The sequence below is a fragment of the Frieseomelitta varia genome, unplaced genomic scaffold, assembly GCF_011392965.1.
Source record: "Frieseomelitta varia isolate USP_RPSP 00005682 unplaced genomic scaffold, Fvar_1.2 scaffold_1004, whole genome shotgun sequence".
NCBI lineage: Eukaryota > Metazoa > Arthropoda > Insecta > Hymenoptera > Apidae > Frieseomelitta > Frieseomelitta varia.
In genome coordinates, this window is record NW_025108645.1 from 56,677 (window position 1) to 80,068 (window position 23,392).

Genomic DNA, 23,392 nt, shown 5'->3' on the forward strand with positions numbered 1-23,392 from the left:
GAGAACGTACGTACATACACGCTTATGCTTGGCTCGCCAGCTTGTATCTCGGTCCTCCGAGTCGAAGCGAGCCACGATCCTTCGTACTTTCTCCTCGCGTCGTCTCCGCGGTGTCCCCGTTTCGCGGGTCCGCTTCGCGGTGCTCTTTAGCCCACTCTTTAGCTGTCGCGCGAAAATCCACTCGTGATTTTCATCGGTGGCGCGCCAGAACACGCGAAACGGTTATATTCGCGCCTATCCGCGTTGATCCGGGGAGGGAAAACAGGTTATAGCGGGGCAAGATCGGTCACGGACCAAGCGCAGACAGATAGATTCGTTGCTGGTTCACTTCCGGGTTATTTAACAAGATGATCAACATGACCAAATTTATAGACGCGAAGCAGTGCACCTTGAGAGATTCCATTTTTCTCGTAAATGTGTAATTACGGAGCTTTTTTTTCTTTTTAGTTTAACCCCTTGCGCTGGTAACTGGTCGCGCGGACCATAACGAGTGACCGAACCGTACACAATAATTCGTCGCTTTCTGTTTCTTTCGAACGATCGTCGGTACGATATCACTGGATAGAAATTATCGAGAAGTAATAAACTTATATATATTATATATTATATAATATTATATATAATAAACTTATCATTTGTTTTGCCCGGGCTACACTTTAACTAGAATTACCAGAGTGGTCAAAGTGACCAGTTTACAATTTTCTATGGAAATTTTATACATTCGTAAAAGCGTATTTTTAGATACTCGAGTGACTTTTTCATAAAATATGTTAACAGAAGTTTGTGTTTTCTTTTTATCGTATTACTAATCTCTTCTCGTATCTTACACTTTAATTCCTTTGCCACAAATATTATACTTTGGTCGTCGGTAGTTCCAGTGTTAAATATACTGCAATTTGGAACAAAAAATTACCAACGTGCGTAACATGTCATTCCAGTGCAAGAGGTTGATATCCCTCCCACAGAAATTTTAATCTAGTTTTATTTAACATTATTATTATTATCATTATGGTCTCGTTTCGATCGTTTTAAAATACTTGTAGAAACGGACGCTGCCAGCCACCGCGGCGGTTGACGCGTTAATTATGTCGTTGATGGGGAATGAGCTGCGTGGAAGATGCATAGAAACGAAAAGCGCATGGTAGCGAGTACGTGGGTTGCTCACCACTCACCGGTCCGCCGAGGCAAAGGGAATTGCGGTCCGCATGCTACATAATCGTGGGAGTGTTTCCCATCGAGAGACACGTAGGTACCGTACCTCGCCCCGTAATTCCCTGCCGCATAAATATATCCGCGCCGCGACTTTGCATGCCTCTACGGGGTGGCCTCAGCGAGAGGAGATCTCGAAAATCTTTTGATCAGCGCAGCTATAAGGTACGTTCTCAATGCAAATTGTCGAGAAAGAATAGCTTTGTGTGTTCCTTCGTCAAATGTCAATGATCCATCTGAATTTTTTACTTGCGACGTAGGTAAATTAATCGCAAATTAAGGATCATACGTGTGAAAACGCAAGAGGGCAACAGTTTTGATGAGCTTGATATGCACGAGTATCGTGAAAATAAATCAAGTTTTCGGAATTTTGAATGAGAGTGGGGGTTTTCTAAACTGTTAAAAGATGTTATAAAAAATAATTGTAACATTGAAAATTGACAGAAAGTTAATATTGGGCCTTGGATAATATACGAATAATTAAGAGCTTCTGTTCTGATTAGAAAAATACTAGTGACCACTTATTATTAATAACGAACATGGAAAGAAAACTAGTGAGTCTTTATTATTCGAACTGTTTTTTTTTTTTTCTTTTTTGGTTATCCGAGCAGCGTATACTCCGACGTGTTCAACAAAACAAAGTTCTTCTGTAACAAAGTTAAATTCTATCAATTTATCTAATCGCAAATTCTAATTCACAAACGAGGTATTTAATTCAATTGTTAGCTATGAAATAACATTTGTTTATAAAATGTATTTATGTTATGTCGATGTTGAGACGTTCTATAAGAAATGTCGACATTTGAAATATTAAAGAATACATTTAATTCTTGTTTCAACCAAAAATTAAATGGCTCTGCTTATAGATATCGATATATTGCAACACACAACTCTTTAACATTCTTAACTTGTCAAAAATATTTCTTTTCCAAGCAACAAAATTTACATCTCGCAGTTAGATTATGTTTACTACTAGCAACAATTCTATAGTTAGTATAAAAAAAAATGTGACATTTACGTCTAAATATTTTTATTACAAATAGACTGTAATTTTCTGTACATTTCTGCATAATTGATAAGTGCACAAGACGCACATAATATACAGGAATATATAAAATATTCAAAGTATGCTATTTATTACTATATTTAATCAAATCTCTGTCAAACTTCAATTCCCCCCGTAAAGATTCACAGTATGGTCATCAATATGAAAATCATGAGGCCAATTTACCACCCAGGGGACAATAATGTTATCCTTTCTACTCGCACGCTCGTTTCAATTCATCGGGAATATAAGTGCCGCAAATCGTATGAATTACTCTCGAAATCCTCGGAGATCACGACCGGCGCGTCCGTTGCAAGTTTAACGCGTCACTGAGTATGCACAGGAGAAAGCCGAACCGAGCTGGAACGCTCGATCTAGCCGGCTAAAAACGTGCTTCATGCACCGTGCCCTCGTTCCACCGTTTTATTCGAACAATTAGACGCATGATTCGGAGTTTGCGGGACACAGGACAAGAAAAATGACTCTCGCTGCACTCGACGACATTTTGGTAAACGGCAAGGATGCAAGTCGAAGGCGAAAGTATTATTATTATGCGAGGACGAGGAAACGTGAACTCGTTTCGAATCGGCGATCCGCGATTGCGTCTCTGTTATCGAGGGACATGATGGAATGTCACCGATATTTTCATGTTTTAACAACCACAGACGAAGTATGTGAATGAAGACTTAGTATAGTATTTTTTTTTTTTTTCTTGTCCTACGATTTCGGGGTTAGGACAAACGCCTTACCATTTTCGCATCACATCCTGTCCTATCGATTCAGAGAGGTTTTGCATTATGGCACATTATGGTGATGAGAATTAAAATCAAAAAATACGAACAACGTTGCTGGATCTCTGTTTCGAGATGGTATTTTATTAAAGTGAATGATTGCTAATCATTGTCAGTCGAGTTCAGGAAAATAATACGTAAATGAAAGTTGTTGTGCATTATCATGAAAGTAAATACAATTAAAACGTAATCCTAAAAAATTTTATAAACAAGAAAAAAAACATTTTAACAGGCCGCGAGTTGTTACATCATTGATGTAAAGTATTACTATATTTGGAATGACTAAAATTTCGATTGTATAAATTTCGTATAAATTTGTATATCATTCGAGACTAGTCAATCCTATATACATAATAATTTTTTCATTCTCTATTATTTACTATGACACGTTTGTTACTCTGTTAACATTATCCAATGTGTCATAGTAAGAAATGTGGACAGTATTCTGTTACTACGTTATATAATTCGTTATTTAGCTCGGTTGTTCCGATAAATATCGAAAAAGTGACCTGTTCTAGAGCAGTATTCAACGCGTTGGGACATTTTCGCACACCCATTACCAATACTGAGTTGCCGTCTGTTCAATCAGAACACGTAGAGTTACACACATGTGTGTGTGAATATCGGTAAACAGATTTAGAAACGGGTTCTCTACATCGGGCTTCGTTAACATTAAACACATGAAGTAACCCGCGTAAAAACCAATAAGTAACAGTGACAAACATAGACGCACCTTTACAAACAACCGTCTCGTATAAATAGCACACAATCTGCATACGATCTTCATCTAACCTATAACTAAATATTGCAATACCATAAGACATTCTTGCCAAGAATCTCTCTATTGTCGAGACAATGCGGAAGAGTATCGATAATTTTGTTATACACACGCACTTATATACAGTGAAACTATACTAACACTGATTTTACCCCATTAATTAATGATTTTTCGTTCGTACAACAGAGATTCAAGTTCGAGTAAATGGATGTAGCCAAGGTATTGATTAAATAAATTTTGGCTCAAATAAATGCGTGTCTACTGAAATTAATATAAATTAAATAAAATTCGTGTCTACTGAGATTAATATAAATTAAATAAAACTCGTGTCTACTGAAGTTAATATAAATTAAATAAAACTCGTGCCTACTGAGATTAATATAAATTAAATAAAACTCGCGTCTATTGAAATTAATATAAATTAAATAAATCTCCTGTCTACTGAGATTAATATAAATTAAATAAAACTCGTGCCTACTGAGATTAATATAAATTAAATAAAACTCGCGTCTACTGAGATTAATATAAATTAAATAAAACTCGTGTCTACTGAAATTAATATAAATTAAATAAAACTCGTGTCTACTCAAGTTAATATAAATTAAATACAATTCGTGCCTACTGAGATTAATATAAATTAAATAAAATTCGTGTCTACTGAGATTAATATAAATTAAATAAAACTCGTGTCTATTGAAATTAATATAAATTAAATAAAACTCGTGTCTACTGGGATTAATATAAATTAAATAAAACTCGTGCCTACTGAGATTAATATAAATTAAATAAAACTCGTGTCTATTGAAATTAATATAAATTAAACAAAATTCGTGTCTACTGAGATTAATATAAATTAAATAAAACTCGCGTCTATTGAAATTAATATAAATTAAATAAAACTCGTGTCTACTGAGATTAATATAAATTAAACAAAACTCGTGTTTATTGAAATTAATATAAATTAAACAAAATTCGTGCCTACTGAAATTAATATAAATTAAATAAAATTCGCGTCTATTGAAATTAATATAAATTAAATAAAACTCGTGTCTACTGAGATTAATATAAATTAAATAAAACTCGTGTCTACTGGGATTAATATAAATTAAATAAAACTCGTGCCTACTGAGATTAATATAAATTAAATAAAATTCGCGTCTATTGAAATTAATATAAATTAAATAAAACTCGTGTCTACTGAAATAAAATAAAATAAAATAGAAATAAATCAAATAAAATCGTTTCTACTGAAATTAATATAAATCAAACAAATGTTGTTTCTACTGAAATTAATGTAACAACAAATACCACCAGTTGACGCTGGTTTCGTGTGTCGCGTTTCTTAAGTGGCCGATAGCCTGAAGAGAGCCCGTGGTATCCGACGAAGTCTCGGAGCTGGAGTAGCACAGAGAGAAGCGGGGTCCCGCCGCGTGCCACGAACCGCAAGGGGGATCCACGCTGGGTCCCCCTTCGGACCGAAGAAAGAACAACGAGTCGGAGAGAGATAGAGATGGAGAGAAGGGGAAGCCAGGGGTCCTTGCCGTGGCGAAGGAAGAGAAGAAAAGAGGACAGCAGGAGCGCGCTGGGGCTGGTAGGAGGGGAAAGCTCTCCGGAGAAACGGGACATTAGCATAAGCTAAACCGAGCTAAGCGCGGCCATATAGCACGAAAATAAATAGTCGGTTGTCCCGTATCTACAACGAGACGAGTTTAGCATGGGCCGATCTCCCCCGAAAAACCCAAACGCGCGTGTGCGTTCGTTCGGGTTCGCCCTTCTTGCTCCTTGGTCGTTCGCGGACACACGCGCTCGGCCACCCACCGCACAGGGGACCTATCGGCCCATCGAACTCGAAGGGTCGATCCTTCCGCGCGATCGCGCTCGGACGCTGAAGAAACTCGCGTTCGTCCGTTCGTCCTCGATTTGCGGACAAGCAGCAATCCGGTTCTCCATTGCGACACACTTTCGCATAGGATTTTCTATGCGAAACGTCGGACGAATACGTACGCGTCTACAATTTCTTCGACCAGAAGCAATGTGGTTTCTCGTATTTTTCTTGTAATTTTTCTCCCTAAATCTGTTCATCGTTTTTTATCGTCCCTTACTCGTCATCTTCCGCTCAACAATTTCGTAACTAGACGACAAGATTCATCCTTTCATTACCTTTTATTTATCAATAATGTAATTGTGTGTTTATCTTTTTTTCGTATTATATTTTTATTTAATTATATCGGTACTCTGACATTGAATTTTCTTTCAGTAACTTTGTTAATTAGATTGTTAAATGTTACATGCACGTCTCTGTACCTTGTATAGAAATAGTGTTATTTTTGTCTAATTTGTTCGAACTTTTGCTGATTTATTATTAACCACGGATGTTGCGTGTATTGAACGATCACGAATTTCGTTGAAGTGGGGAACGAACGAATATTCGGTTGATTTAAATTGCCGCGATTGGTCGAAATCTTTGAAACGTACAGTAGCTACAAAACACGTAATTGCACACACTCTTATCTTCCAATGAATTTTCACCTTCGTGGTGAAAAATTTTTTTTCTAGTTGTACGAACTATGTACTAATAAATGACATGAAATTTAACATACAACATTTAAACACAGTTATTCAGACGAATAAGGACTACAGTTTCTATGTTAAGAAGATTGTATTGAGAAACTTTTTTCTATTATTAAACGTACTCTGAAGTGTGCTCATATGTAAGAACATATTATATACCAAAAAACGTAACAACAAAATCTAATGAAAAAAGACTGGAAAGTCGCCTCGAAAATTATGCAACGCATATATGCTATAATAAATACAGTGGTATGCAAATTTTTTACTTTTTTGTAGTCAAAACAGTCCTTGCGAATTATACAAAAAAAACCTACGCGGATTCGACGAAGAATCGAAGGCTTCTTACCTCAGACACCTATATGAGACGATATTTCAAGAACAGTGTCGACGACATACATAATCGAGTGTAACGATCGCCGCGGAAACAAGAACAAGGAACAATATCAGACGAATATCTCCGATGAAATTTAGCTGTAACAGGTCCACGAACGAACAGCTCGATCGGTGAAGCAGTCAGAGAAGAATCGCGACGAACAGTTCGGGAAGGCGAGTATCACGAGGAAGAGATGCAAACGAAGGGGAGAGAGAGGCACGCCTCGAGCATTGTCCCGACTACCGGACGATGACGATCGCGCGACGCGAACGTCGACGAACGAGCTATGGGTATTGTGCCGCTAGTCTCGTCCTGTGGCTAGAACGGGAAATCGCGCGGTTCGGATGACAGCCCACAGTCCCCGATAACATCTGTCCCCGTCGATTAGACGAAGCTACGAACGAGCGGCCGCGCGTCAAGAGACGGTCGCGATCGGACTTCTTCCGGCGGCCCTGCCATCGCTCGCGGAACACCGCCCGAACATTGTCCGCCCCCTTTCTCTAAGCTTCTCTAAGCTCGGACGAGGATCGAGCAGCGCACGTCACGCTAGTTACGCGAGGAAGACGCGTCGTATCATTGTTCGACCAATTGTGTCGTCAATTCTGCGTGGAGAAACGTCTCTGAATCGAAGAAGTATCTTTTCCGATGGAACTCTTGAACTTTGGTGGAACCCTCTCCTGCCAAGTGATTCTACTCCGAGGCCACGTTTCCTCTCTGGCTGGCTATTTTCTTCCTCGTAATTCAGTCGTTGTAATTGTCAGAGGAGAGGATGTTTCCACACTTTGTGCCAATTTTGCTCGTTTATATTTCAGCAAGTATTTGTTGCTTGTATCTTTGTTTCGGAGCGAAGATGAATTCAGAGGTATAAAATATGTAAGAGATTGAATTTTTCGATTATCAGTAAGAAACCTAAACGATCTCAGCGAACGATATTGCGAGCAAAATATGATTGTTAATTTGTTTAAACGCTGTCGGGTAGAAAGAAGGAATTGCAACAGTTTCGCTTTACCTGTGGTGAAGAGGACGATGGCCTTTAGGCAGCTGTACTCCGCGGAGTCGACGTGAAGAGCCTTGAGTTTCTCCACTTGCTCCTGAAAGATCCTGATGTGGTCCATAAAAGCGACGACGCGATCCGCCGCCATGGGGGAGGCGTGAAGGCCGGCCGCGGCCAGCAGCGGCGCCACGTGCAGAGGCATCGAGCACTGGCTCGCGTTCAACACGAACAACTCGCTCCAAACTAGCCTGAGCAGGGCGACCTGGTCGGTGACTTGAAGATCTGGGAAGAACGGGATGTTCCTGGCCCACTCGACCGCCGAGAACAACAATCTCGCCGCGAGCTCGCAGATGTTGTCGATCCCCATGATGTTGTTCGGCTGCATGCACTGGCCGTACCGCGAGGTTGGATACGGTTCCGCCCTCAGGAGAAGGCTTATGTACGAGGAGAGGTAAGAATGACCGTTCAGGCTGGCACACGCGACCGCATCACCGTTCGTTAGGGCAAACTGCCCCGGTAAACCTGGTAGCGATGGCTGCGACGGTGGCACTCGGCCCCTCTGCACGGCTGCAACATATGAACCAACTGCATCAATCTCAACTGCGGGCTACGCGCAGTATTACACACGGCAAGAACGCGCGGACGTTGCTCACGGCGACTCGCGTCGATTAGTTCATTTTGAATCTTACGTCACGAGAGGTTATTGTCGCGTCGAGGGGACGTACAGTGTTTACGCGAAACGTGTTACGATATTTGTAATCTCGCGAGACCCAAGCTACTGACTACATATACACATACACGTTCCTGGTGGAACGACGTATGTATGCCTATATGTAGTCGTTAGTAGCTGGTTCAATTTTGTTTTTCTCTTTTGTATTTTTATTATGATTGTTATAATATGATAGGATAGTAAAACACTTTTTGCTACTTTTATTGCCTATAAATAATATTATTTATTCTCGTTGTATCTAATACATAATCGTTAGATTGCATTTATGTTTGCTACAAACAAAATTGTAACAATTGTTACGTTTAGCGTTATATTTGTTGTTGTCATTGCCTATGCAAGTCGAACATCTCGATCGTTTTAAGCTTTAAAAAATGGAAACCACTAAAAGACTAAAAAATACAAAAAAATGAAAAATATTACAAAACTAAAGAATACTACTAATGAAAACTACTGAGAACAATGCACTGAAATACATTTCCGACCATTCGCTATGACTGCTTCTTCAGAACTGAGTCGTACGTGCGTTCGTCATCGATTTGACTTCTTATTGGAAACATAATATGATACCATTTTTAATCGCCAAATCGTAGCCGTACAGGCTAACTTTGTATAACTCGCACACAAAGTAGGACTTGAAACGGGTCGCCGCAGACCCAGCCACCGTTATGCGAGGGTTAGGTACCCTTGAAGCATGATGTGCAAAGTAAAAGGATGAGAAGGATATTTTCAAAATTGTTAACTACGTCGTGTCTCGGAGGGCGTTTAATTGGATAATTGATCCACTAAGATTAATCTTACTGTCATTTTTGTGTCTATGTGGCTCAATCAGATGTTATATTTCAATAGTAAATGTATATCATAAGTTTCCTTTCCTTATTTGGATAATAAGAGATAAAGATAATAAAAGTTGATTAATTATAAGCATATCTGAAACTCAGTATAGAGTTTTCTATATGTATGTGGGTTTTAAACATTTGAATATTCGACACGCACACTTTTATAAACGAAGTATTACGATGTCTGGAGAAATCGAACGTGATGAAAAAATGAGGGAGACAGGAAGGCTAAACACTCATTGTTACACAATTGTAAGACAATTTTAATATACATATCTTCGTCGTACCACCTCATCGCGACTTTACGTAATCATCATTGTTTCAAATCGTCATGTGTTGTCTTTGTGAAAGTTTTTGTCAAGTGCGCAAAAAGATGTCAATCGCTGAAAGCCAAAGAAACTACTGCAATTAAATGGTGAATTTCTCTTGGCACTTTTAGCATTCGAAAAGTATGTGACAAACTGCGTTTCGTTGATAATATTATGACAATGAAATTTGGTATAGTTCGCGCCAATATGTGAGAGAAGTTGTATGGCTTTTCCGTGGGTATATAAAATTTCTGAAGAATCTTCAGAGAAAGGGCAAAAAAGAGTTAAAAACAAGCGAACAAAGTCACGAAATTTCTTCGATATTTCTTAGAAATTTTTCTATCGCGTGAAAATGTGAAGAATTAGTTGACAACAAATGTTTAATTAATTTCGCGGTGTGCTTTGGACCTTGATCTTGCCGACAGACTCATAAAATTATTGTCATATCGAGGTTTATATTTTCAAATATAATTTTAGAGTATGAAAAAGTGAAAGAATCATCGTAACACATGCAGCTAGATTTCAAAGTATCTAAATATCTCGGTAACAAATGAATTTTTTAACAATTCTCTTACTCCATATTATTTCTGTTATGTACGATTATAAAATTTCTTGCGACCCTGTATTTTTTGTTTTCATGCATGTATAATGCTTGGAAGGCACACCGTTTTACTCAGGAGTTTCTTCAATCCTTCTTCACTGCTTCGCGTTAACCCCTTGCGCTGGCAACTGATTCGCGGACCATAACGAGTGACCAAACCCGCATACAATAATTCGTCACTTTCTTTTTAAACTCGTCGGTGTGATCATATCGCCGGATAGAAATTATTGAGTAGTAATAAATTTATTATTTCCTTTGCCTGGGTTATACTTCGATATACTTAGAACTAGAGGAAGTATTGCAATTTTGGGACAAAAAATCCTCGACGTGGCACGTCGTTCCAACGCAAGAGGTTGAACCACGACCGCCAACATTTTTTCACCAAGCGTTGAAGACATTCCCGACGATGCTTTCCAAAAATTTTTATCGCTCCCACTTGGGGCGAACCTTGGATACAGGACACACTGCTCGGCGGGGATTTCAATTGAAACGCGTTGCCTCCCTAGGCAAACGTCCGTCGAATACCGTTTCGCTGCGAAACGAGTCAAAAGAGAATACGAAGAAAGGCACAGAGGGACAAGGAGGAGCAGTGTCTGTACATACGCGTGACTGTCTCTCTCTCTCTCTCTCTTTCTCCCATTCTCGCCCGTTCCGTCTTTTACTTCTCCTTCGAGACTCTTCGAGCAACGACACCCCGCTGTGTTCGACGCCTGAATTCCAACCTCCGCCCCGCGGCTAACGAATACCCTAACGTCTCTCCTATCTTTTCCTCTTTACCCGCCTCCACCCTTTCACCGCACTGAACGAGTCGCCTAAACCGAAAAAAAAAAAAAAAAAAAAAAAAAAGAAAAGAAAGAAGCAAGAAGAAAACTACGAACCCGAACCTCTTCGGGGACAGGCTTTCTCTAACAGCCTCCGTGCCATTCGTGTATTTACCGGTTTATCGAGTCGCCGATTTCTGCGATTTCGTTTAACCACCCGGAGGTTTCCACCAGGTTGAAATCGTTGCGACCGATTGGTACCGGGCGAGGCACTCTGTTATTTCGTTCGGCCGATCCATCGTTGAACGCGCGAGGAGGAGGGGGGGGGGAGGGGGGGGGGCACGCGAGAGAGTTCACGGCGCATAGTCCGACTCGCGATATACCGTTACCGAGCCGGCCCGGACACGGATACTCGTTTCGTGGCTCGCTCGAGCGGAAAAGAATCCGCGGGGAAATTTGTAAAGCGCGTCCAGCCAGTCAACTCTCGGGCGTACAGTTATCGAACCGGGCGAGAGGAGCAGATGCGTTGCGGCTCTCTGCCGATTTCGCGCCAAGTTTGAAAAATTGCTAGATCGCAGAATTTCTGTGAACATTCAGGAAGCTTGTGGCTCGCGGCGTTTGGCACGAAATAATGATAACGCTCGTTTTTTTTTTTTTTTTATAAATATTTTTATATACTCTAGTAACAGTCTCGTTAATTTTTTTTAGACTTTGTAACGATCATTGAGGTTTTTAACAGTTACTGAAACGCAATATTTATTGGGAACGTGTCGCTTAATAAATTTCAATTCTCAGTTTCAATTCTCAAAAAAAAGAAAAGAAAAAGGGGAAAAAAGGATAATAAATAAAACACACAGATTTAATATTGATGTCTGCACATTTAGAAACGCTAGAATTAATCTAACCTAATTCTAAATTAATACAATATGGTATATAACGTACGCTGAGATCGTTACTAACATTATAGTTGACGATATAATTTCGTATCTTTGAGAAAATAAAGAAATGTTTCGCAAGAAGTGCTCCTTATCATTTAGACATGGCTGATTCTCATTGGGAAGGTCACATTTAATTGAGACTTCGGCATTATTGCGATTAAAGAGACAAGAGTACGTTCGTTTGGCATCGAAGTCTGGTCAGAGTGACTTATTCCTTTCTGTTGAAGAAAAATATCAAATTTTTTTATTAAAGAAATAAAATAAATTTCTTGTTAAAGAAGCGAAAGAATTAACTTATTAACACATTGTTGACCGGCAATTTCACGCAGATGTATGTTCATAATTGAAGTATGAAAGTGAAACAATCTAAATAAATCTTCAATAGTTTATTTATACAGAATGAATTTAATTAAAACTTTGTATATCTTTTATATATATTATATTTTGTACATATGATATATTTCAGTAATTTTATTTTGGTGTGATAAATTGTATAACAATCACCTTATGTGTAATGGTGCACAACAGATTTTGCAAATTTGCCATTTTGGAGATCTAATGTACGATTCGTATCTATCCTCCGACAAGCTATCAATTTCCACATCACTACAATATTTCAAAATCACTCGGACAGACAGATAGATAAAGTCTACGTATAATTCTTCACCGTCACGATCCGTCACGAAACTTTTGTAATACTAAAATTGCGATAAAAACTTAGATATCAATAAAAGTAATTTTTTTTTTTTGTAATTAAATTGAACACGACGAAGAAAGATTTCACAACATCCTGCATTGCCCTGAGTGTAAAAAATTGAAACAGCTAATGCAAGTGCAAACACGAGTTAACTCGTGGTCAACAATGTGTTAGAGAATTTATTATGAAAAATAGCCGAGATAACCGAAATTGAGAAAGAACTAGAAATTTATCGCATGAAGGACTCGTTAATCTCCAAGATAAGGCAAGTGTTTCTTGAACAAAAAAAGTTGAAAAATACATCCATGTGTTAAATTTATCTCAATAGTTGAATTTAGAGTTTTCATCCTGTTATACTTATTTATTTGTGTTTATTCATATTTTATGTTCGATGGAGGGGTGAGCTGGTTTCCACGAAAACGGAGAGCAGAGGGGAGAATTAGGCGAAGCAAGATGAAACGAAATTGGATCGGCGACCACGTATTGTACATACGTACAATAATCTCGCTGATGCAACCGGCGGATCGTTGCGCCCAATTCTTCGGATCGCGGACGGCAACAGCTCGTAATTTCTCGCGGCGAGGTCAGAGGTCGCGGCCGATTGCTCCGCTCGTCTTATCGGCGAGCGTGGACTTTTTGTTCGCGAGATCTCGAGCAGAGCGGCAGAAACCGTGGCGTTTAGATAATCGGAAATGCGAACGCGAACGAGCCACGCAGCCGATCGTCGTTGGAATTTTGCCATCCGCTCGAACGGAAGACAGGCTGTTTCTCGAGGGGGAAAAAAAAAAAAAAAAAAAAAAAAAAAAAGAAAAAAAAAAAAAAAAAAAAAAAAAAAAAAAAAAAAAAAAAAAAAAAACGGAAAGAAAAAAAGAAGAAAGAAAAAAGAGGAAAAGAACGTCTCGACAACGATTCGATAAAATTATCGTCGTCGCGTAGCAAAGTCCACGTCGATCGGACGACCGAGTTTTTCTTTTTTTTTTTTTTTCTCGCGCGCTCGAAAGCGGTCGCCGATAGCTAAGAATGGGTTTTGAACACTGCTCGATGATTGCGAAGCGTTTCGATGATTATATTCATTCGTAGAATGAACGTATTTATTTGTACGATAAACGCATTTTGCGTTAACAATTGGCATGATAAAGTCAATAAATATACGTAGATACGTCCAATGATAAACAAATGGATGAATTTATTTTGTATAATGAATGTGTCAGATGTTTGCAGGAAATGCCGGCTCTCTTGGCGCCGTTTTTAAATGTTTGTATCTTCATTGTGTCGCGATGATGATTATACTCGTCAGACACAGAGTATGTGCAACTGCTGCAAAATTGAACTAAATTACAAGGAAATAACACTAGTTTCTTTCTTTTCTTTTTTTTCTTGGAAAATCAATGATTTTATCGTTCAATATAATATTAATGGATATTAATAGCAAGAAAACATTCAGAAATGGTGTGAAAAGAACTAGTCGAGTCTAGCCTCAAAATATTCCAAAGTGTCTAAAATTTACAAATACGTTTTCAATTTCCACGAAAAATTTAAACAACAAATTGTAATTATTTTTCTTGCATTACACGAAACAAAAAATTGCCATTTCTTTGTGACGAGTACTCACAGCTAAGGGTTTAAAAGGTTACGAAACACTCGATCTTCATCTCTGTGTGTTCGCCAGCATTCGAAACCACGCTCATCTAGAAGTACCGTTCCCATTTCCAGAAGTAATTATGAATCATCCCGATTAGATTCAATTGTACATGAAAGTACCAATACTCGTAAAACTTTCGACTCCAATGGCCGAATGATAAGTCGATTTAAACGACTGATTCAGCAGTCGAAGGAAACACCAATCATGAATCATATCATGAAATCCACTTGTGAGATACTCGATCTCATTTTCCACTGACAATTCGAGGAAATTCTCTCATTGTCTATCTGCTTTGCTCTCAAAAAAGAAAAGAAAAGAAAAAAAAAAAAGAAAGAAAGAAAACGAAGACAGCGTGAAAAGTCGAGCGAAGCCGAGCCGAGCCGAGACGAAATGAGAGACGAGATGAGAGGAGCTGCTCGGCCATAGAGAAATCGTCGGACGTGGATTGATGATGCTGACGCGCGCTCGGCGTTCGGCGGAGAACGGTCAGCGCTCAGACGACCGACGAAGGAGAAACGAAAAGGAGGGAAAACGAAATAGACGAGGACGGAGCGGGGGAGTGAAGAGGGAGGAAAAAAAGAAAAGGGAAGAAAAGGAGAAGAAGGATCCATTGGCCGGTTGGAGGCGAGTACAACGCGCGTCCGTGTTTCAGAGGGAACGCGTCTTCGCGCTCGTCGACGCAACAACGAACGCGAACGGTCCCGGCGCGGAACGGCGAACGAAGCATCGTTCAAAATAATTACAAACATCGAGAAACGACGATCAATCTTCCGGCAACGCGTTCCGATAATAAACGAATTGCAAAGGGGCGAGACGAGAGTTTCCAGTTGGAGAAGGAATGGAAGGAAGATGAAAGGAGGAGAAGGCGAGTAGGAGACGGATGGAATGACAGGGGTAAAGGGTTCAGTGGTCCCCCTGCTTCAGGAGAGAGAGAGAGAGAGAGAGGAGGAGAGCGCGAGCACCCGCGGAGCGCGTGATTTAAAATGCTAATTTTTTTCTCGTTCGTAGCGACAGCTACGTTGATTAAGACGATCGCGCGCGCCGAGAGGAGTTTCATTAACCGCTGTGACACGCGGTTTAGGAATTTCGCGCGATTCGACATTTTCTTCTTTTTTTTTTTTTTACTTAAGCGACGAAGAGCTTGGTATTGTTGAAATCGATTTGCAGGAATACGTGTTTATTGCGTTGCAAACGTTATTTTGTGCGGAAATAAATGGACACAGCATTCTTTTTTTTTTTTTTTATGCGAATTAACACTAGAACTACCAACGACTAAAGCATAGAATTTTGATCAGAGATACTAAAATGAAAAAAAATAGAAATACAATAGAATACACAAATTTTTATTCGTGTATTTTATAAAAAATCATTTAAACCTCTGAAAATATACTATTTTGCATCTGTAATGTGTCTAAAAAAAATTATGAATCAATCATTTTGACCACTAGATAGTTCTAGTATTAAGATACGTGTTCGTAAGAGTTTTTTTTTTTTTTTTTTTTTGGATCTATCTAGGAGTACTTTGACACTCTTCTTTTCTCTCGAGTAGCTGATAAAACAATTGGTTCTGTAGAGTTTCAATTCACATATTATTGTCATACACACTCGTGATGGACCTCAAATTTTCTTTCTTTACAATTGCCCAACAGATACTGGTATTTTTGTCAAAATTAATATCGATTTGTTTAGACAAAGAACATAATATATTTTAATTATTATCATTCGAATTGTAATGATTTATATGCAGAATATTTCGGCACGCATTGAGGATCGTCCTAGTGTAAATATAATACAACAGACGTCGACCCTGAACCCTCATTTATAAAACTACAAATCCAGAATAAACTTCGGACACTTTCAAGCATTCCTTGTGCTTTAAATACTAGAATCTCAATAACGTCACGAGTTATTAATTATCACGAGTGCGTGATGTGACAGCTGACTGCGTTCGTATCTACACTGCTTCTAATGCATCAACACGCATAAAAATCGCTGTCCTTTGTGTCAGTATAAATACGCGTTTGACATATGTCACATTATCGAGCGCAGTGCACACGCAAGCGAGCCAGCATCGGAAAATCTGGATCATTACAAAAGAATTCCCTCTAAATATCTGTTCCCGAACATCTTCCAAAAACCTGGCGAAATCGCATCAAACAATTCACTTAACTTTCGCGCGAGCGAATCTGCAACTTTCGATTCGTTGGCGAATTCTCGGCGAGTCCAGTCGCGACATCGGTGCATTTGTATCACCGTTATTGCGATATCCACATCGTTACATCGCGTCGCGATCTCTCAGACTCGTTGACGCGCGAACATCGACGATGGTCAAGTTGCTCGTGAATTGTGGATTGACGGGGATGTTGACGACGAGGATACCGATCTACATGAACATCGCCACGAGGTCATTGGGTTGTCGATTACACGCATGGTATGTACGTGGATGGCTCAGAAGCCACAATCGCGTGTATATCTATAAATTCATGGATAAATTAATCATAATATTGTTGATACAAAAATATTAATATTGGTATATAATAAAATATTTTATTTAAAAATTAATTTTGATATATCACTAAAAGGTTGAAATAAACCTTTAAATAATAATTTATTAGGACCGTGTCGATTTTGTATATAACTTAAAATTTTTCGTTCAAATGAAGTTAAAAATGCTACTCTTAATATTACTATTAATATTAATATAATATAGTTTATAATTAAAATTATTATTTATTATAATTTATATAATTTTATTTAAATTCTAAATTTACAAAACACTAATATGTTAAAATAATTTATAAATATTTTTATTGATAGAAACCAATTTAACTTACGTTCGATTACCTCAAATCATGTAAGATCTTAAAAGTCGGAACATTTAAAATTTATCTTAATTCAACATTGAGGTCGCAATCATTTTCCATCGCGAGTGACTTTGTGTCAAATATATTTTTACGAGCATGTTTTTCTCATCAAAATTTTCAGCCCATGGAACAGTTTAGTTACATCGTGATAATTGTTGGATTTGATTATAATTTGTATATACGTATGTAAACCTGGAAAAAATTCTTGGAAACAAGGAAAATAATATTAACGTAGCTGACGATGTAGACGAATCTTTTAAAAGTTAAATGAATATCAAGTGAATTGATCACGTGACTTGTTAGAAAACATAGACGATTTTACGATCACTTCGTTACGTATAAAAACTCTTCAAGTACGACTGAAGTCCTTCTTATTAATTGGTTATTCAGAACCAAGGCTCGAATGAAACTGTTGAAATTTTCAATTAATTCTGATATAACAGATATTACCTTATTTTTAAGTTTTCTGTTCTAGGAAAATAGTTTTATATGTACTAAAATTTATATTCCTTATATATATATATATATTTTATTTTAAATTTTATATCTATCTATGCATATATATTAATTTTAATTTAAATTTTATATCTATCTATGCATATATATATGGAATATAAATTTTAGTTTAAATTTTATATCTATCTATATATATATATATATTAATTTTAATTTTAATTTTATATCTATCTATGCATATATATATATTTTTTTTCAGAAGTAAGAAAAAGTTCTAGTTAAACAGAAACAGTTATTCTGCTTTGAACCGTTAAGTGTTGCATACTTTGAATCATACAATTGCATAAAAATCCCGACTTACTTACTCATCTATATTTATTCTGTTTTCAGTTCCTTAAATAATGCTAATTGTAAGTGAAAAAGTGTATATAAACTTATATATTTTACTTTAAAATATCTCTTAAGAAATAAATGTTAGAACCTTTGTTAATCAAGTACAAAATAACTGGTAAAACTGTACTTTCACAACAGAATCAAAATTTTCATGTAAAAGTTTATTTAAAACAGAAACAATTTAGAAGTTAAAAGTTTATCAAAAAAGCTTATATTTATAAAAGTTTACAGTTAAATTCAATTGTTTCCCTGTTCAAAGTATTCCGATTGTTCTACCATCGAGACGTCTACAGCAATTTCTTACATTCACTTGCTAAACATTTGACGTTCTTGGATCCTTTTCCAACGAAGACTAGCAACAACCCCGCTTCGAAAAATCGCATCTTTTTGATCGATAACCGTCGCGTCGATGGGAGGAACGTCTGCGCGAGCGTGCGCGCGGTAAAATGAAAAAGAAACAAAAAAAAAAAAAAAAGTAAAGCGAATGAAAGATGAAACGAGCGCGAGAACGAAAGGGCGAGGGTGGAAAGGAGAGGAGAAGGGAGCGGATAGGTAGGTAAGAAGCCGAGGTAAGGAGCTCTCTCTTCCCATCATTAGCCCGTTTGGTTGCGGGATCGCCGCAGGGTTTTACGTAGGTGTTTATTTATCGTCGGGGGCTGCACGCGGGGAATTAGTACCGGCTCGTATAATCTCTATTTGGAGTAATTATCTTGCAAACGTTAATGGATCTTCCGCTCGATCGAGTCGGAACGTAGCGTAGGCCGGGACGTTTCGTTTCCGTGCGAGTTTCATCCATCCATCGTACCGAACACGAAACAAACGAGCCGATTCCGTTATTTTCGGACAAAAATCAACTTCAATTTGTAACTCGAACCAACGAAATTTGTTTCATCCTTTTTTTTTTTTGTAGTATCGATTTTACATACATGTGTACATCTATTGTTGTCGCTGTTGTCGTTTTGACGTGTTCGGTATCTTATTCGTACATACAGCGTGATTGTTAAATGTTCACTTCGCATTTCACACACTGCGTAAGTTACAGATGATGGAGGAAAACGTTCGATCATTTAACGTTGCGATTAATTGTTTCAATGTCAGTTTTGTTTAATTACTCAGTCATTTCTGTGCCTTTCTTTTTACTGTAACGTCAACTTATTGCATTTAACGTTTCCTTAGAGTTTACGTATTGCAGAGAGAGAATATACTAATATAGAATTTAATTTCACATATCACATAACGGGTTTATACAAAGACACAAACAGGATGAATACAAAACTTGAATACAAAAATGTTTAGGAAAATCAACAAAATATAACGATTTAATAAGATAGAAATATTACTTACATTGGTTAGATACATGTACGTTTGACTGGTCATTTTTAAAAGAATAAAAATTTTACCCGAGAAAGACTCTTCTTGCATCCAACAATCTAATTTCGTGTATTTATAAAATTCATATTTCACATGCTTCTCCCTTCCAAAGTATTAACTTCTCCCGCCACTGTTCGTCTCAACGTCATATTCTCTCTCGTTTCGCTACTTCTTTCTGCTACTCGAGCATCAATTTTCCCCCCCCGAGGTATAGGTAACTACATTACTTATACCTTAGATAATCGGACGTTAATTCATCGCTCGTGTCGTTTGTCCCCTTCGATTATTCAATGAACAAACAAAGGAGAGAAAAGAGCGAGGATCGCGCGTATCGCGTGGCCGACGCTTGGATCGCGTGGAGTGATTTTTACGGGGCTAATAAGCGGGTGCTGGCCGCCCCGCGGCCAGCAGTTCCGGCTCGATGGTGGCAAGGCGGCAGAGAGAGTAGGAGGCGGCGGCCCGGTGAGAAGTGCCGCGAGTCGTCGATGCTATTAAGATTTCCGTATCGTCGTCCCGTTACCGAGGCCGGCCAACATACACGAGAGGTTACGCTCGTAGAGCTCGCCTCGCGTTCCGTCCCGTCGCCTTTCTTCAATTTCTCGTTCCTCGCCACGGGTACGCGTGTGCCCGTTTCGCTCGTTCGGTTCCTCTTGATTCGCGCGCAGCCGCCGCTTATCGCGCAAATCGGAATTCCGTGATCCTCGAAACCCCGTTCCGACGACCAGTCGTCTTTCAATGACGGTGGACCCCGATTCGCGTAGTTCTCGTCGACGAGCTCGAAGATGGAATTTCTTACAGGTGTTGGACAGTTTTTTTTTTTTTTTTTCTTTTTGGAATATGGATTTTGGGGATATCGGATGGACGAGTTGAAGAGCGCAAGTCAAATTTCAGACAAAACATAAATATACATACGTGTCGCACGTTGTACTGTGAATTTAAATATTGCAAATGACTTTCTAGAAACTAAGAATTTTGACTTGTACTGCTTCGATCGCCTGCCAGAGGATAATTATCGAGTGCAATGAAGAAACATACTCCTTGACTTTTGATTGGACGCTCTTGTCGATTTATTGGTCAAAGATACCTTCGAGGTGTTCAATTTTATCTTGCACTTCATACTCGTTCCGACGGAGAGAGATAGAATTAAAAATTTTGCATGTAAAACTTATTTTTCTATGGTTCTCGATAGAGAATCACTTTGGGGTTATTTCACAATCAGTTTGCGTATTAGTAACATTTAATATTACAAAAATTTAAAATATTTCATATCATCTTTTGTCCTCTTCGATAAAAATTCTTAATAAAATAAAATGAAATTAAGAATTCCGCGTGTAGAACCTAATATTTCACGGTATTATTAATTCAGTTTGCATTAACAATTCACGTTACAAACATTTAATTTTCATTCTCACGTTCCCCCGGTCGGAGGCGGCGGAGATTGGTAATAAAACGAAGTCTTACGAACGAAAACTTTTAGAACCAAGCGACGTACGTGCAAAACCCAACATTTTGCTGTTCGCCAATATCCAATTAGAGAACCAGTTCGGAGTCAATTTCATTCCTCGAAAGTACCAGCTGGCGCGACAGTTTCGAACTATTTTGCGCGTACGCGGAGAAACGCGCCTTGTCCACGTTGTGGGGATCAGTCTTCGAAACCTTGCGCCCCTCCGTAGGAAATTCCATCTTCGTATAAAAGTATCCCATTAAGCGACGACTGTTCGTGGGAGGATGCGAACGCGTTGCCGAACCAGGGAAGAGAGGAAGGATCGAAGTCAGATCGACTGGAGGAAGAGAGGACGGAGAACGCGAAGATGAGAAAAGAGAGAGAAAGAGAGAGAAAGGAAGCAACGATAGGTAGAAAAAGGAAGAAGGAAAGTGAGAGAGAGAGAGAGAGAAAGAGTGAGAGAGATCCGAAATACACCTGCGGATCGGGACGGGCAGAGAGAACCAGTCGACGCGGAATAACTGGTATTAATACGTCACGTAATTACCGTGCGAGTGGTATGCAAGTGTATGAGTGTACATGCGTGGCGTGCGTGTGTGTGTATAGCGGAGGTTGGCCCGGCCAGGGCAACCGAGGCGGGTTCGAGCAAGCACCACGCTCGGTTATATACGTCGGACGTTCTCGAGAGTCGTCTGTTAGATTCTCTACCCTCTTCCCCGTGTCTCGCGTGTACGCGAGCGAGCGGAAGATGCCGGGAGAGCATGCACCGCGTTCGGGCAGTTTTCGAGCGGAGCGGAGGTCGCTTCGGGCCATGCTTCTGTTCCGAGCCATTATGATAATTTCGCCGGAAAGAAGGTTACCGACTTGCTCTTCGTCGGCGACTGCTAGACTCTGGCTGCCTCGTGTGCACATCTCTCTCTCTCTCTCTTTCTCTCTCTCTCTCTCTGTTTCTCTATCTTCTGCCCGTTATTATACGACCAAGTGACACGACACGAGGTCTCGTCGCGCGATTTTCGCGAGTCCGGGCTCCTCCTCGAGGATCGCTCCGATCACGCGGGTTTAGCACGCTTAGATTGTACCTAGAAAGGCTGATGGTGGCAATTTTCTGTAATTCTCGACGCGCGAGAGAATTTTCGACTGATTTTCAGGTACTCGCGGCTGAAATTCTAAAAAATCGTATGTTCTCGGGACGCGACTCTTGAACGTTGGCGTCTGTTTCAGTAAAAGTGAAATTTTCCGTCATATAGTTACAGCGTTATATATATTTATATATTATATAGGTATATATTATATTATATATTTTGCTACATTACGTTATTTCCGACGTGACAATACGAGGCATGTTTCTGCATATGCGATTTTTAACCTCTTGCGCTGGAAATGACGTGCCACGTCCCAAAATTGCAACATTTTCTCAGTTTTAAGTATATTGAAGTATAACCCAGGCAAAACAAGTAATAAATTTATTGCTTCTCAGTAACTTCTGCTCAGTGATATCGTACCGACGAGTTCAAAAGAGAAAGAAAGCGGCGAATTATTGTATTATTGTATTGGCTCGGTCACTCGTTATGGTCCGCAATCGGTTGCCAGCGCAAGTGGTTAAAATGTTGCCATTTGCATCTAAGTTGGTTGGTGTAATCGATAATTTTACAGTCAATAATCTTTTATCCCTTTGAAAAGGATTGACGTTTGAAGATCTAACATTATTTTCTACGATCTCGTCGTCATTATTGTAACAATAGAATTTGTCTTGATCTGACAGAGCAAATTGACGGTTCAACGGTTTCAAACAAGCATTCTCATTCAATCAAGATTTGGTAATAATACCATCATCGATAGAATCTCCGTAGCGCCGCTAAGAAGCTGAAAAAGTCAAAATGCTTAACTAGCGCAAAAATTCTAATACAAAGCTAAGTTTGCGGGAAAGTGGATACCAATCAATTTTCTCCTCCACAACTTTCTTCCTATCTTTCATCCGTCACCCTGCATCGATTATATTCGTGTGATAATATTCTGAGCTTCTTCGAAATTCGGGAAAAAAAAAAAAAAAGAAAAAAAGAAACTATGGTCTTGCTGTATCAGAACTATTGACACTGAGGGAGCACCGCCAGTCACTGACGAGGAAAATGCCAGGAACAAAAGGGACGAACGCCAACGCTGACACGGACACGATTCGAAAGGGAAAGGATCGAACAGAGTTACAAAGGGTTAGACGCGTCGAGGAACGCGAAAGAAGGGGAAAAAGGGAAGAAGAAGAAGAAGAAGAAGAAGAAGAAGAAGAAGAAGAAGAAGAAGGAAAGAGGGAGAGGAATAGGAGAACGGATAGAAGAAAAGGTCGAGGTGGAGAGAAGCGTGGAAGGGGAGAGGGCAGCTCGCGCGCGAGCGGCCAGTGGGCCCGCCTAACATTCCCACGGTGCCTGCTCGCGGCGAGGCCTCCGCTTGCATGCTATTCGACGGTACGATCTTGCGTTATGCGAGTAACATTAAGCTCACCAGCAACGTATGCACGTACGTACGTACGTAGAACGGAAGAGACGAAAGAAGAGAAAACGGAAGGAGACATGGAACGAGAACGAGAACGAGGGAAACG

General features: G+C 39.2%; 1 protein-coding gene across 2 annotated transcripts in view; it reads right to left on the minus strand.

Moving 5' to 3' along the window:
- The window catches only part of LOC122529298 (steroid receptor seven-up, isoforms B/C-like), a 75,865-nt gene that overhangs the window by 5,645 nt on the left and 46,828 nt on the right, over window positions 1–23,392 (minus strand). The window contains exon 3 of one of the 2 annotated variants that reach the window (XM_043655411.1): window positions 7,777–8,328. In XM_043655411.1, the coding sequence (XP_043511346.1) occupies window positions 7,777–8,328 (552 nt within the window). Of the gene's footprint in view, window positions 1–7,776; window positions 8,347–23,392 lie in introns of both variants that reach the window. The other variant, XM_043655326.1, reaches the window with a different exon arrangement.